General features: G+C 46.5%; 1 protein-coding gene across 1 annotated transcript in view; it reads right to left on the minus strand.

The window, feature by feature from the left end:
- Positions 1-12,430, minus strand: part of SCN4A (sodium voltage-gated channel alpha subunit 4) — a 123,691-nt gene that overhangs the window by 95,470 nt on the left and 15,791 nt on the right. The window contains exons 7-9 of the mRNA XM_056863972.1: positions 11,524-11,587; positions 7,954-8,095; positions 7,102-7,314 (exon numbers count right to left, since the gene is read on the minus strand). Of these exons, the coding sequence (XP_056719950.1) occupies positions 7,102-7,314; positions 7,954-8,095; positions 11,524-11,587 (419 nt within the window). The remainder of the gene's footprint in view (positions 1-7,101; positions 7,315-7,953; positions 8,096-11,523; positions 11,588-12,430) is intronic.

Below are 12,430 nucleotides of genomic sequence, written 5' to 3' on the forward strand. Positions count from 1 at the left end.
TTCTTTACTTCTCTAACTATATAACGCCAAAAATCACATATGCATTGCAGAGTGCAGGAGTCTTGGGATGAGACTGTAAGTCAACACTTCTGCGTGGACATTATTTGATACAGGAGACATCCACAGGGAAGACTTCCCCCACCTGGGCTTCCAAACGGTAGTGTGGCTTTTTATGGAGCATCCACATGAAGTTGTCCTCTACTTGTCTGTTTTCTAGGCTTTCCCTGCCCTCAGGACGTTCCCCCTCAAACCTGGTTTGGTACAATCTTTCTGGAAGAATCCAGTCCGAGCACATAGGGAAGCCAGCTGGACAGCACAGCAGGGTGGGCGTTTTTGAAGGTCTCTCTCACAACAGCCTTATTTTCCTTTCCATCCGCCCATCACAGCTGGCAATTTCCCTGCCACACGCCAGAGGGCATTTCGAGGGCTTAAAAAGAAATCAGTAATCGTTGCTGCGCTATATACACCAAACGACACTTTACGATTTACAAGAGTTTCCATGGGGACTTGCAAGCCATACTACAGCTCCGAGTCCCTGGCAGCAACTCTTGTGTAAAAAGTGCAGCAGGGGCCTAATTCAGAGCAGGATCATGGTACAGGGGGAAGAGAGGGTCCTCCCCTACTGTTTTCAGGAGCAGAAATGGGCCAGGGGTTGCGGAGGGGCAGTATTTGCTTGATGGGACAAATAATGCCCCCATACTCTAGGCCTGCCAACCTCCAGGTGGGAGCTGGAGATCTCCCGGGAGTACAACTGATCTCCAGACAACAGAGATCAGTTCTGCTGGAGTAAATGGCAGCTTTGGAGGGTGGACTCTATGGCATTGTACCCTGCTGAGGTCCCTGCCCTCCCCAGGCTCCACCCCCCCCCAAATCGCCAAGTATTTCCTAAGCGGGAGTTGGCAACTCTACCCCACCCAGCCACTGGGCCATTTTGGCTTCTGAAAACAGCATGGGGAGAGAGCAGGAGCCCCTCCCACACACACCACGCTTCCAATCTGAATGGGACCGCTGATGCACTATTACACAGGAGCAGCCAGAAGGGACTCACAACTACAATACGGCTGCCATTCCCCACTGGCAACTCATGTACAGCATTATGTCTAATCTGCTAGTTCCTCTGAGTTATTCAAAAAAGCAAAAGGTGAGAATTCAGAGGAACTAGTAGATTGCAGCAGTAGATCATTACAACATTATTGAGCTAGAGCACAATAGCAGTGGCCATTTTTTTTTTTAAAAAAAAAAGCCCTCCCATGAATTGACTCTATGTTTTCCTCTGAAGAAGAGCTTTCAGACTCAAAACATGTTGGTCGTTTATGCATGGGTACTTTCACTCACATTCGCCCCTGGTCTGTCTCAGTTGTTCCTTGGCGTTATGCTTGAGTTTTCCATCCATTAGAGATGACCTCGCTGCCAGCCCTCACAAATCCCAGGACTTCCCGTTCCTCTGTTAACCTGAGTCTTCGCTCTTCCCTGAGCTCAGCCGGGGTGAAATCCCCATGCATAAGGCAAAGCACAGGACATGCAAGCTTGGTTCCTCTCACAGCCAATTACAAAGAAGCATGTAAAAAGGTGGGGATTCAAATGCTTCCTGCTTCCTCAGAGCTCTTTCTGAGCAGAAGAAAGGCTTGTTAAAACCGAGGCTTGGATTCTCCCCCTTTTCAGATTGCTCCATGTTTTGTTTTTTGTTCTTAAAATGCTTTTTTATGTAGCAACTGGGTTTTTTGGGGGGGAATTTTCTCTCACAGTAAGCTCTACAAAGTAAGCCAATTACAAAGCAGCATTTAAAGGGGTGGGGACTTGATTTGAGCTTGGAGACTGCTGGTGCATAGATTCCCAACAGGAAAGTGTGGGTCCAGTGAGCAACGAACCTCAGGTAAAGCTCCTGTGCATAAACGACAGCTGGGTTATTAAGAGTATGTTCCTCTTTGCACCTATTGTTGGCCTTATTCTACCTTGACTTGTGTGGATTGGGTCCTACTCTCTGTCAGGACTATCCTATCACAAGTGCAGCCTTTTGAATGTTTGTGAGATGCCAAAAGCCAACCCGTGCCGGCTTCTGCTCACGCTGCAAGCACACTCAAAACCAACCTGCCACAGGTGAATGTGGCTGGAATTCAGCAACTGAATGACAAGTACAACTAGCCAGGTATGGAAGGATGCTATGCAGAAGCCCAGAGAACATCTACATGCACAAGTGCATGTGTGTGCGTGTGGGAAGGGGGGAGACCATTGTTTTTCAGAAAGATAGGGTGGTCTGAAAGAGGGATGTGCCTCCACTGAAGAGGGTCTTGTGGGATTCTGTATTATTTCAAAACCCAGAAGAACCTGTTTGGCCTCAGTCGACTCCACTTTCAACTCTCCATCCCCAGTCTGTGTTTGAGCGAGGGGCCATTTACGCAGGGCTGTTTCCTTGAGGTCACCCTGCCGACTACTTCTGGGCTTTGCTTTGATTATGTTTGCATTTTACAACCATCAGAGGTTGCCCTGCTCTCTCCGTGTGTTTCCTGGATTTGTGTTTAGCCGGCATCCAGAAAACGCAGTGAAAATGCACAGAAACGCCCGGGGAGAGTGAGTCATCCTCTGACGGTCGGAAAATGCAAGCATAATCAAAGCAAAGCCCCGAAGTAGTCAGCGGGGTGACCACGAGGAAACAGCCATGTGTAAATGGCCATCGTGGGCCTGTGTGTATGTGTTCATCTAGGTCAGTGTTGGTGAGAGGCTGGGCACTTTCTATATCTGTTTGATTTCCGTGGCTCAGTGGGGCTTCAGGAAGCAAAAGGCGAGTCTGGCCGACTCCGAGGTATATTTCTGCTGTCAGTAAACAAAGCCGGGAGGCTGAGAGGCTGCGTCACTCTTCAGGAATGAATTTGCAAAGTGCTGGCTCAGAGCATCGTGCTTAAGATTCCAAGGTGGAGAGCTGGCTTTCGATCTCATCGCATGCTAATGCCTTGCAACCACAACTGTACAAATGAAACCTGCTCCCTCAAAAGTTCTCTTTCTGGTTTCAACCCATCCTGAAAATGAGAGGAGGGCCAAATCAAAATCAAACGGCAAAACAATCGCCCCAGCCAAATAAATGGAAGGCATTCAAATATAAAGTGCTCTGTTAGCACTGGTAATTATATCCTGCCTGCTTAAGCCCAAGTGAACACCAGCCTGAAGTCTTCCAGCACTTCTGAGATAACGTCCAGGCTCAAAACCAAAGCCCCAGCTGGAATGGGAGCACAAAAAGGCTGGAACCTTGCTGACAGCTGGCGAAGGTGGGAGCAGCGTTTTCGCCTGTATCTGACGGTCTCTGGAGCAGATACCAAACCAGCAGCCTTCCAAGTTGCCCTTTTATTACATGTAGTTGGAGAAGAGGCCTTGGAGGTGTATAACACCTTGGTACAAGACCCTGCAGCTGACTCCACCCTAGAGCAGGCTTTAAGCCTACTCAAGAATTATTGCAACCTCAAAAGAAAAATTGTATTTGAGCGCTGTCAGTTCTGGAATCACCCACCATTAGGAGAGAAACAGATTGATTCATATGTAACAGAACTGAAGAAGGACACAAATCCCTGTCTGCACTTGACTGTGACCAGCTCGTTTTTGTGGATACACTTTCTCAGAGGAGGCAATCTCATGCCGCAAACACAGAGCTATGGTACTCCACCCTAATCATAAGAAGCGTGCCCATAAAATTAAAGTTGTATGCTGGAGCAGAAGCAAATGTTCTCCCAGCCCAGCTTCTGAAAAACCTACCAGGCCCCATACAGATGGTTCACTCTACGACCAAACTGGTTGCATATGGAGGTTCCAGAATAAACTGTGAGGAAGAAGTCACCTTAAAAGCTACAATGGCCAAACACAAGGCAAATCTTCATTTCTTCACTACCAGTGCATCAACCACATAAATACTTGGGAGGGAGGCCTGTGTGCAGCTAGTATGCAGAATCTCCCGGCTGGACACCAAACCACCCAGAACTAAGGAAGAGCTTATTGCACAATATCCCACAGTCTTTAAAGGATTAGGATAATTCAGGGGCACACACCATATACATATAGATGAAACAGTTACCCCTGTCATTCATGGGTGCAGAAACATACCTATCACTGTCATGGACAAGCTGAAAAACACGCTGAAGCAACTACCTACTTCCTGGGTAGCTTAGTCATTACTGAGAAAAAGAATGGCAACCTCAGAGTCTGCCTTGATCCAAGGGACCTTAACAAAGCCATACTGAGACAGCAATACTCCATCCCCACACCCACAGAGGTCCAAAGCCAATTGGCTGGAAAAAATATTCACCATTCTAGAGGAAAAGGATGGATATTGGCAAGTAAAGCTAGATGCAGCCTCTGCTGAATTGTGCACTTTCAACACACCCACGGAAGATACAAGTTTCTCTGTCTTCCTTTTGGCATCAAATCAGCCAGTGAAGTCTTCCAGCAGAACAACAAAGTGTTTGGTGACACCAGTGATGTCCATATCATAGCTGATGACATGATCATAGCAGCATCAATACAAGAAGAGCATGATCATATATTGCAGACTGGGATGGAAAGAGCCCAGTCTGAGAACATCAGGTTCAACCTAGACACGATCCAGTTCATGGTGAGTGAGGTCAGATACATGGGCCACATAATTTCGGCAGAAGGTATTAAACCAGAGGACAGTAAAGTTCAAGCTATAACCAGTATGACTACTCCACAAGACAAAAAAGCCCTACAGAGACTTCTGGGGATGGTCAGATTCCTTGCACAATATATACCAAATGAAGCATCCCTGACAGCCCTGCTGGGCACCTGTTCCAAGAGAATGTCATATGGCAGTGATCCTGGGAACAAGACAAGACACTTCAAGACCTAAAAGTGGCATTGAGCACAGCACCTGTACTCAAGTTCTGTGACCCTAACCATTAACCATCCAAGCAGATGCTTCCAAAGATGGATTTGGCGCCTGTCTATTACAGAATGTGGGCCCTGTGTCATATGCATCAAGAGCTTTGACTGCAGCAGAGCAAAATTATGCCCAAATAGAAAAAGTCCATTAGTACATCTATGGGGTGCAGGTACTGGTGCAGACAGACCACAAGCTACTTGAAGCAATATTTTCCAAACCTCTTGGAAAGACACCTGCACACTTGCAATGCATGTTACTCCAACTGCAGAAATATGACTTCACCATCCAACATATTCCTGGCAAGGAAATGCTCGTTGCAGACACATTGTCAAGAGCTGCACTACTAAACATCTTGATCCCAGATGACACTGACAAAGAAGAGAAAGTAGTGTATGGGGTGGACCCTGTAACCACAATTGACACAGATCTTGTGACATGCTTGAAACACAGCACAAGCCAAGACCCTCAGCTACAGACCCTGCTTAAATTTACACAAGCAGGCTGGCCACGATGGAGGACGCAAGTATACCCCAGTCTGCGATCATACTGGCCCATGAAAGATGTTATTTCCCTACAGGATGGTCTCATAATGACAGGTGACAGGATCATCATACCCACCAACATGAGAACAGAAATACTGCGTTCTCTATGAAGATCACACCAAGGCATCCAGAGGACGAAGGCAAGAGCAAGGCATCTCATGTACTGGCCGCAGATGACCCAGCACATAGAACAAATGATTGAAAGATGCACGGTATGTCAGGAGCAGAAACCAAGAAATCCAAAGGAACTGCTATTGCCACATGAAATCCCAGACCTTCCATGGACTAAGATAGTGGCAGACATCTTTGACTTCGGCAGGCACTCGTACCAGCTCTTAGTGGACTACTACTCAAAGTTTTCAGAAGTTCTGCGTATTCCAGTTAAATCAGCACATTCTGTTATTACCAAAATGAAAGCTGTGTTTGCCAGGCATGGCATCCTGCAAGAAGTAGTGAGTGATCATGTCCCATTTGCTAGCAGAGAAATCTCACATTTTTCCAGATCTTGGGGGATAAAATTCACTCACAGCAGCCCAGGATACCCTCAATCGAATGGAATGGCTGAACGTATGATTCAGACAATCAAATCAATGTTTCATAAAACTGCTGCATCAGACGAAGATGCCCATCTAGCACTGGTGGAGTTAGGAAACATACCTGTGACGGGCCTGAAATACTCCCCGGCATAGTTGCTGATGGAATGCATGCTGAGGATAACTGTTCCAATCACTGGTTCAGTTCTTTGACCCACAGTTCCCCATGGTGTAGGGGCTCATCTTCAACAGTTACAAGTGAGGCAGAAAGAGTACTATGGCTGGACAGCTAAATCACTACCTGTTTGCCATCCACAGGACCTAGTGTGCATGGAAACATCAGAGGACTGGAAGCCTGCAAAGATAATAGCACCATCCCAGAGCCACAGTCCTATTACATTGAAACACCAACAGGAGAAAGGTATCGGTGCAACAGAAGGCACCTGTGGGTCAACCCAGTACCCCAAGAGACTCCATTGCACATTCAGACTCAGAGCAACAAAAGGTCTCTGAGCCACAACGTGACCGAGCAGGAAGCACAATAGAGTCTTACACACCCCAGGCTGCCCCACAACAACCAGGAGACGGGTTCACCAGAAGTAGACGTCTTGTGCGCATCCCAACACAACATCGTGAGTGGCTGAGCCCAGGGATTAAGCGAGCAAAACAGATGAAGAGTAGCTCACCAAGAAAAGTATTACTGGACGTATTATTGAAGAAACAGCAATAAAAGGAGAGAGAAGTGGTATATTGGTACTGTTGTTTTGAGAACAGAGAGACTCAGGCCTTGTGGCTATAACTGGAGGAGGAGTTAAGAGTTACTGAGGCCTAGTTGTGGCCTGATTAGTTAGTTGGTTGTTATGTCCTAATAAACACAGTTCTCATATCCACTACTGACTCCAGCACTAGTCCTTTCCCTCCCTAAAAGGCATAACACCAGCTGCTCGCTGCTATCTGCCCAACCCATAAACAGACTATAACAAAGGCCCAGGGTCTCCCCAGCCCTCTTTTTCATGTCCCCAAAGAAACAAACCCTGCAAATCAGCTGCCCTGGACCCCACGAGGGAGGGGCCATGCTGCAGGACAACGTCCATCTTCTGTCTGGGGCCTTGGGAGTTTGGTGAAGAAAGAGAAAGTGACCCACCAGCCTCTGCTGCTCCTCCTGATGTTTCTTCAGCTGCTCCAGCATCTGCTGGAACTCCGCTTCCTTCTCCTGCTCCTCCAGCAACGTTGCATCGTTCTGATCGGCATAGGCCATTGCCACCACAGCCAGGATCAAGTTGATCAGGTAGAAGGAGCCCAGGAAGATTACCACAACGAAAAAAATCATGTATGTCTTCCCAGCAGCTCGCAGGGTCTGTGGGGAAGAGAAGAGAACATAAGAACACAAGAAAAGCCCTGCTGGATCAGACCAAGGCCCATCAGGTCCAGCAGTCTGTTCACACAGCGGCCAACCAGGTGCCTCTAGGAAGCCCACAAACAAGACGACTGGAGCAGCATTGTCCTGCCTGTGTTCCTAATATATTAGTCATGCTCCTCTGATCCTGGAGAGAATAGGTATGCTTCATAAGAACATAAGAAAAGCCCTGCTGGATCAGACGAAGGCCCATCAAGTCCAGCAGTCTGTTCACACGGCGGCCTCCAGGAAGCCCGCAAACAAGGTGACTGCAGCAGCACCATCCTGCCTGTGTTCCAAAGCTACTGTCCAGCAAGAATGAGGCAGTGTTTTCTCATGGTTTTTACTACCAGGCACCTTTTCCACATCCGTTTGTCTGCCCCTAATGATGGAAAAGCATTCTAGGGTGCACAGTCAGTTCCCCTGAAGTGCTGGTCAGGCTTTTGGGGCCAGCCTGGACCAGCCTTTGCATGCATCACCAGAGAAACTTCTCCAGCATGATTCCTTTTCTCTTTGGTCAATCTCTTTTGAGGATCCCCCAGCATGCTCTGGAAGTTGCAAACAGCAGTTTGACTGAACGATCACGCAAAGTTGCCCTACCAGCTGGAAGAGGTTCTCCCAGTAGTCCTGAGTCATGAGGCGGAAGAGCGCCAGGAAGGCCCAACTGAAGGTGTCATAACTTGTGTAGCCGTAGTTTGGGTTTCGACCAGCTTTCATGCAAAGGAAGCCTTCCGGGCACTGCCTGCAATGGGTCACAGGAAGAAAAAAGAAATGTCAGCATGTGCCCACCCCCACTAGGCTTGCCAACCTCCTGGTACTAGCTGGAGATCTCCTGCTGTTACAACGGATCTCCAGCCGATAGAGATCAGTTCCTCTGGAGAAAATGGCCACTTTGGCCACTGGGCTCTATGGCATTGAAGTCCTTCCCCTCCCCAAACCCTGCCCTCCTCAGGTGAAGTGCACAGGAAATGAGAAAACAACGCTGCAAAAGGAGGCACGCGGAGCTACTTCGTGGAATGCGATTCCAAGTCTCGCAGATTGACCACGTGGAAAATTTGTGGTAAACCGTGGCCACTTAGGCATGGTCGGTTTAGCCTCCTTCATTCCCTGTTTCAGCCAGGATCAAAGTAACCTGGGTCAAACTGTATGGGCTGGCTGGAATGAGCAGGGATAAAACCCTGTGCTAATGGAGGCGTGAATAGAAAAGCAGCCTCCCAAGTTCAAATCAAGTCCCACCCCTTTAATTGCTGCTCTGCAACTGGCTCACCTCGTGAGAGAACATTTCCTTCCCCCCAGACCCAACTGCCGCATAAAAAAGCATTTTAAGATTAAAAATGCCTTTCTTTCTCTTAGAAGGAGCTCCCAGGAAGCACTTGAATCCCTGCCTCTTTACACGCTTTTTCGTGATTGGCTGTGAGAGATGCCAATCTTCTATGCTTCCCTTATATGGCTATCAGCAAACAGAACAGAAGAGGGGTTTGGAAAGGGGGCGGGGAAAGCTCAACCCAAGGCAAGTGGTTTTTTTTAATTATTATTGTTTTTTCATACATTCGATACAATCAATTAACATTGCCTTTCAATCTTTTCTAATTCTCAATTAAAACTAACATATATATAACAGTTATCTTCCGCTACTTTGACTTCCCCCCTTCCTTCTTCTATCTCTAACTGATCTTCGTAATCCTCTTAGCAATTATTTTCTGATTCTTTATAAAAAAAATTTTTTTATAAAACTTTCTACAGTTATTAAAAAAGAAAGGAAAGTAGAAACAAGAAAATTAACCTAATCTAAGTTATAACCTTTAACATTTTGCACATTAAGTTCATTTTTGCAATAAACAGTCCACGCCTCCCACTCCTTAACAAATTCATCATTATCTTTTTGATTTACTAACTCAGTCAATTTTGCCATTTCTGCTAGTTCAAACATTTTATAAATCCAATCAGTTTTGTCCGGTATTTCAGTCATTTTCCATTTAGCTGCATAGACCATTCTTGCAGCTGTGGTGGCATAGAGTAAAAAGGTCCGTTGTGTTATAATATAGTCCGGTATAATGCTTAACAACATCATCTCTGAAGTTTTAGGGATATTTTGTTGTAGAATTAACCTTAGCTCATTGTATATCATATCCCAAAAGAACCAGAGGCAAGTGTTATGCATGCTCTTTAGATCTGGTTTCAGCTAGGAAAGACCGTTTGACGCGGGTAAGAAGAGAAATGGGAAAAGCCGGGTTCGTTTAAGGTTGAAATGGGGTTGAGCCGAAAAGGAATGAGGTCACGTGCATTTTCAAAAACTTAATCCTGGCTGAAATAGGGAATGGAGGAGGCTAAACCCACCATGCGTAAGTGACCTGTGTATGCAGAAAAGGCCAATGCTGTGAAGAAGCAGGGAAAAAAATCCCACTTCCCCACAGCACTGAACTCTGGCCAAATAACCCTTGCAGAAACACCCTAGATGGCCAACTTATGTTCGTGATTCTAGAGATCTGGGACCGAATCAGAATCCTATTTATTAGTACGGCATGCGGCAGTAAAACATTTGTATCATCTATACATAAGATAAAAGATTACATAGTTTTTAAAAAAGACAATACCTGGTTAAACCAAAAATCCACTAAAAACTTTAAAAAATTAGATCTGGGACTGAAATCCTCTGACATGTAAAATTCAGCTGCAAAAAGCAGCTGCGGGTGGGGAAGGGTGGGTTAACACCCCCATCCCATTTTCCTAATCAAAAATTACCCTCCCCCCAGCTGCTTTTAGCCCTGGTAAGAAAAATACAGGTCCTTAAACTGCATTTTTCCCAGAGCTAAAAGCAGGCCATTTTCAATCAGGGAAAAAGCACCAGCACCAGCAGGGGAGGAAGAGCAAAATCCCCCTTCTCCAGCACTGCACCACCAGTCCACATGACACCAACCCACTAGCTAGGGTTGCCAGGTCCCCCTGGTCATTGGGGGATCAGGAGTAGGGCTGCTAGATCCAGGTTGGGAAACTCCTGGAGATCTGGGGGTGGAGCCTGGGGAAGACAGGGGCCACAGTGGGCTACAGTGCCACCGAGCCCACCCTCCCAAGCATCCTTTTTCTCCAGGGGAACTGATCTCTGTAGTCTGGAGATGAGCTGTAATTCCGGGGGATCCCAGGGTCCCACCTTAGGGTTGCCGCGTCCCTTTTCGCAACCAGTGGGAGGTTTTTGGGGTGGAGCCTGAGGAGGGCGGGGTTTGAGGAGGGGAGGGACTTCAATGCCATAGAGTCCAGTTGCCAAAGTGGCCATTTTCTCCAGGTGATCTGATCTCTATTGGCTGGAGATCAGCTGTAATAGCAGGAGATCTCCAGCTAGTACCTGGAGGTTTAGCAAACTAGAGTTAGCGTGCTGTCAGTTAATTAGCAAACATAAAACAGCAATTATACTGTATGCAACTTGATTTTATATACACAAGGAATAATATCCAAAACTCATAACAAACGAAATATAGTATCTTATAAAAAGATAACCAACGTATTTTTACAGTCCGTGCGCACTAACATTGAGGTGCGTTGTAGAATTCTTAATCAGGGTCATTTCCTGTGTCCAAGAGGTACAATTAGATGTCTTTTCTACAGAAGACTGGTATCCTTTCTGTTTCGGCTTAAGCCTAAACAGAAAGGATACCGGTCTTCTGTAGAAAAGACATCTAACTGTACCTCTTGGACACAGGAAATGACCCTGATTAAGAATTCTACGGCGCACCTCAATGTTAGTGCGCACGGACTGTAAAAATGCGTTGATTATCTTTTTATAAGATACTATATTTCGTTTGTTATGAGTTTTGGATATTATTCCTTGTGTATATAAAATCAAGTTGCATACAGTATAATTGCTGTTTTATGTTTGCTATGTACCTGGAGGTTGGCAACCCTATCCCAACTGCAGGCTGACGTCCCCACCACAGGCTGTTTTTGCAGTTAAAAGAATCATCAGAAGATTTGATTATGGATCCTTAATGTAACATCTGCCTTGGCCAGGAGTCCTATGGGACACGGGAAAATTATCCACACACACACCCACACTGGACCTGCCCTTCCTTACATTATCAAGTTGATCCAAATGAACAGTGGGAGAGCCACGTATGGAACACATTTCCCTCCTCATCCCAATGGGAGGAGGCCACAGTCAAAACAGACCTCACTCACCCAGCATCGGAACTGTTTCCACAGAGCAGAGCGTCAAGGGCACCATCCAGGAAGTAGAAATTGGCTTCATAAGAAAGAAAAGGAAAAAAATTAAAATTTGCAAGTTGAAATTTTGGAATAATGGCTAGTTGACCTTCCAGAGAGCAGCAAATGGGAAGCAGTGCGGTAGAGCAACTAGTGTGCTGGGCTTAAAGAGGAAACCTCTGGGTTCAGGGATGCCAGCTCTGGGTTTGGAAATACCTGGAAATTTAAGGGTGGAGCCTGGGAGAGTGGGGTTTAGGGAGGGGAGGGACTTTGGTAGGCTATAATGCCATACAGTCCACCTGTCAAAGCAGCCATTTTCTCCAGGAGAAGTGGAATAAATGTTTTAAATAAATAAATAGGGTTGCCAGCTCCTGAGGAGGGCGGGGTTTGGGGAGGGGAGGGACTTTAATGCCACAGAGTCCAATGGCCAAAGCGGACATTTTCTCCAGGTGAACTGATCTCTATTGGCTGGAGATCCGTTGTAATAGCAGCTAGTACCTGGAGGTTGACAACCCTACAAATAAATAATAAGTGGTCTATGTATTCTGGAGATCTATTGTAAGTCCAGGAGATCTCCATCCAGGAGATCTCCAGCCTCCACCTGGAGGATAGCAACCTTATCTGTGCTTGAATTCCCTGTTGGGGGACTGCATGGTTGGGAAAGCAGCACAGAGGAAAGGCTGAAGCCATTTCTCTCCAGTGCAATGGTCCTGGTCCAAATTGGGCTCCTTTGGCACTTGGGAAATTAGTTTCCTGTAGCTACCATCTCACTGTAGGCAATAAGAGTCAGGCTGGGATTTAGTGTTGTGACCCAATTATCCGTAGAGTCCACTGAAGACAATAGGGAGGAGGTTGGGTTAAAGAAACAGTTCTTTATTTGGCC

This window comes from Euleptes europaea, chromosome 18, assembly GCF_029931775.1.
Source record: "Euleptes europaea isolate rEulEur1 chromosome 18, rEulEur1.hap1, whole genome shotgun sequence".
Taxonomy (NCBI): domain Eukaryota; kingdom Metazoa; phylum Chordata; class Lepidosauria; order Squamata; family Sphaerodactylidae; genus Euleptes; species Euleptes europaea.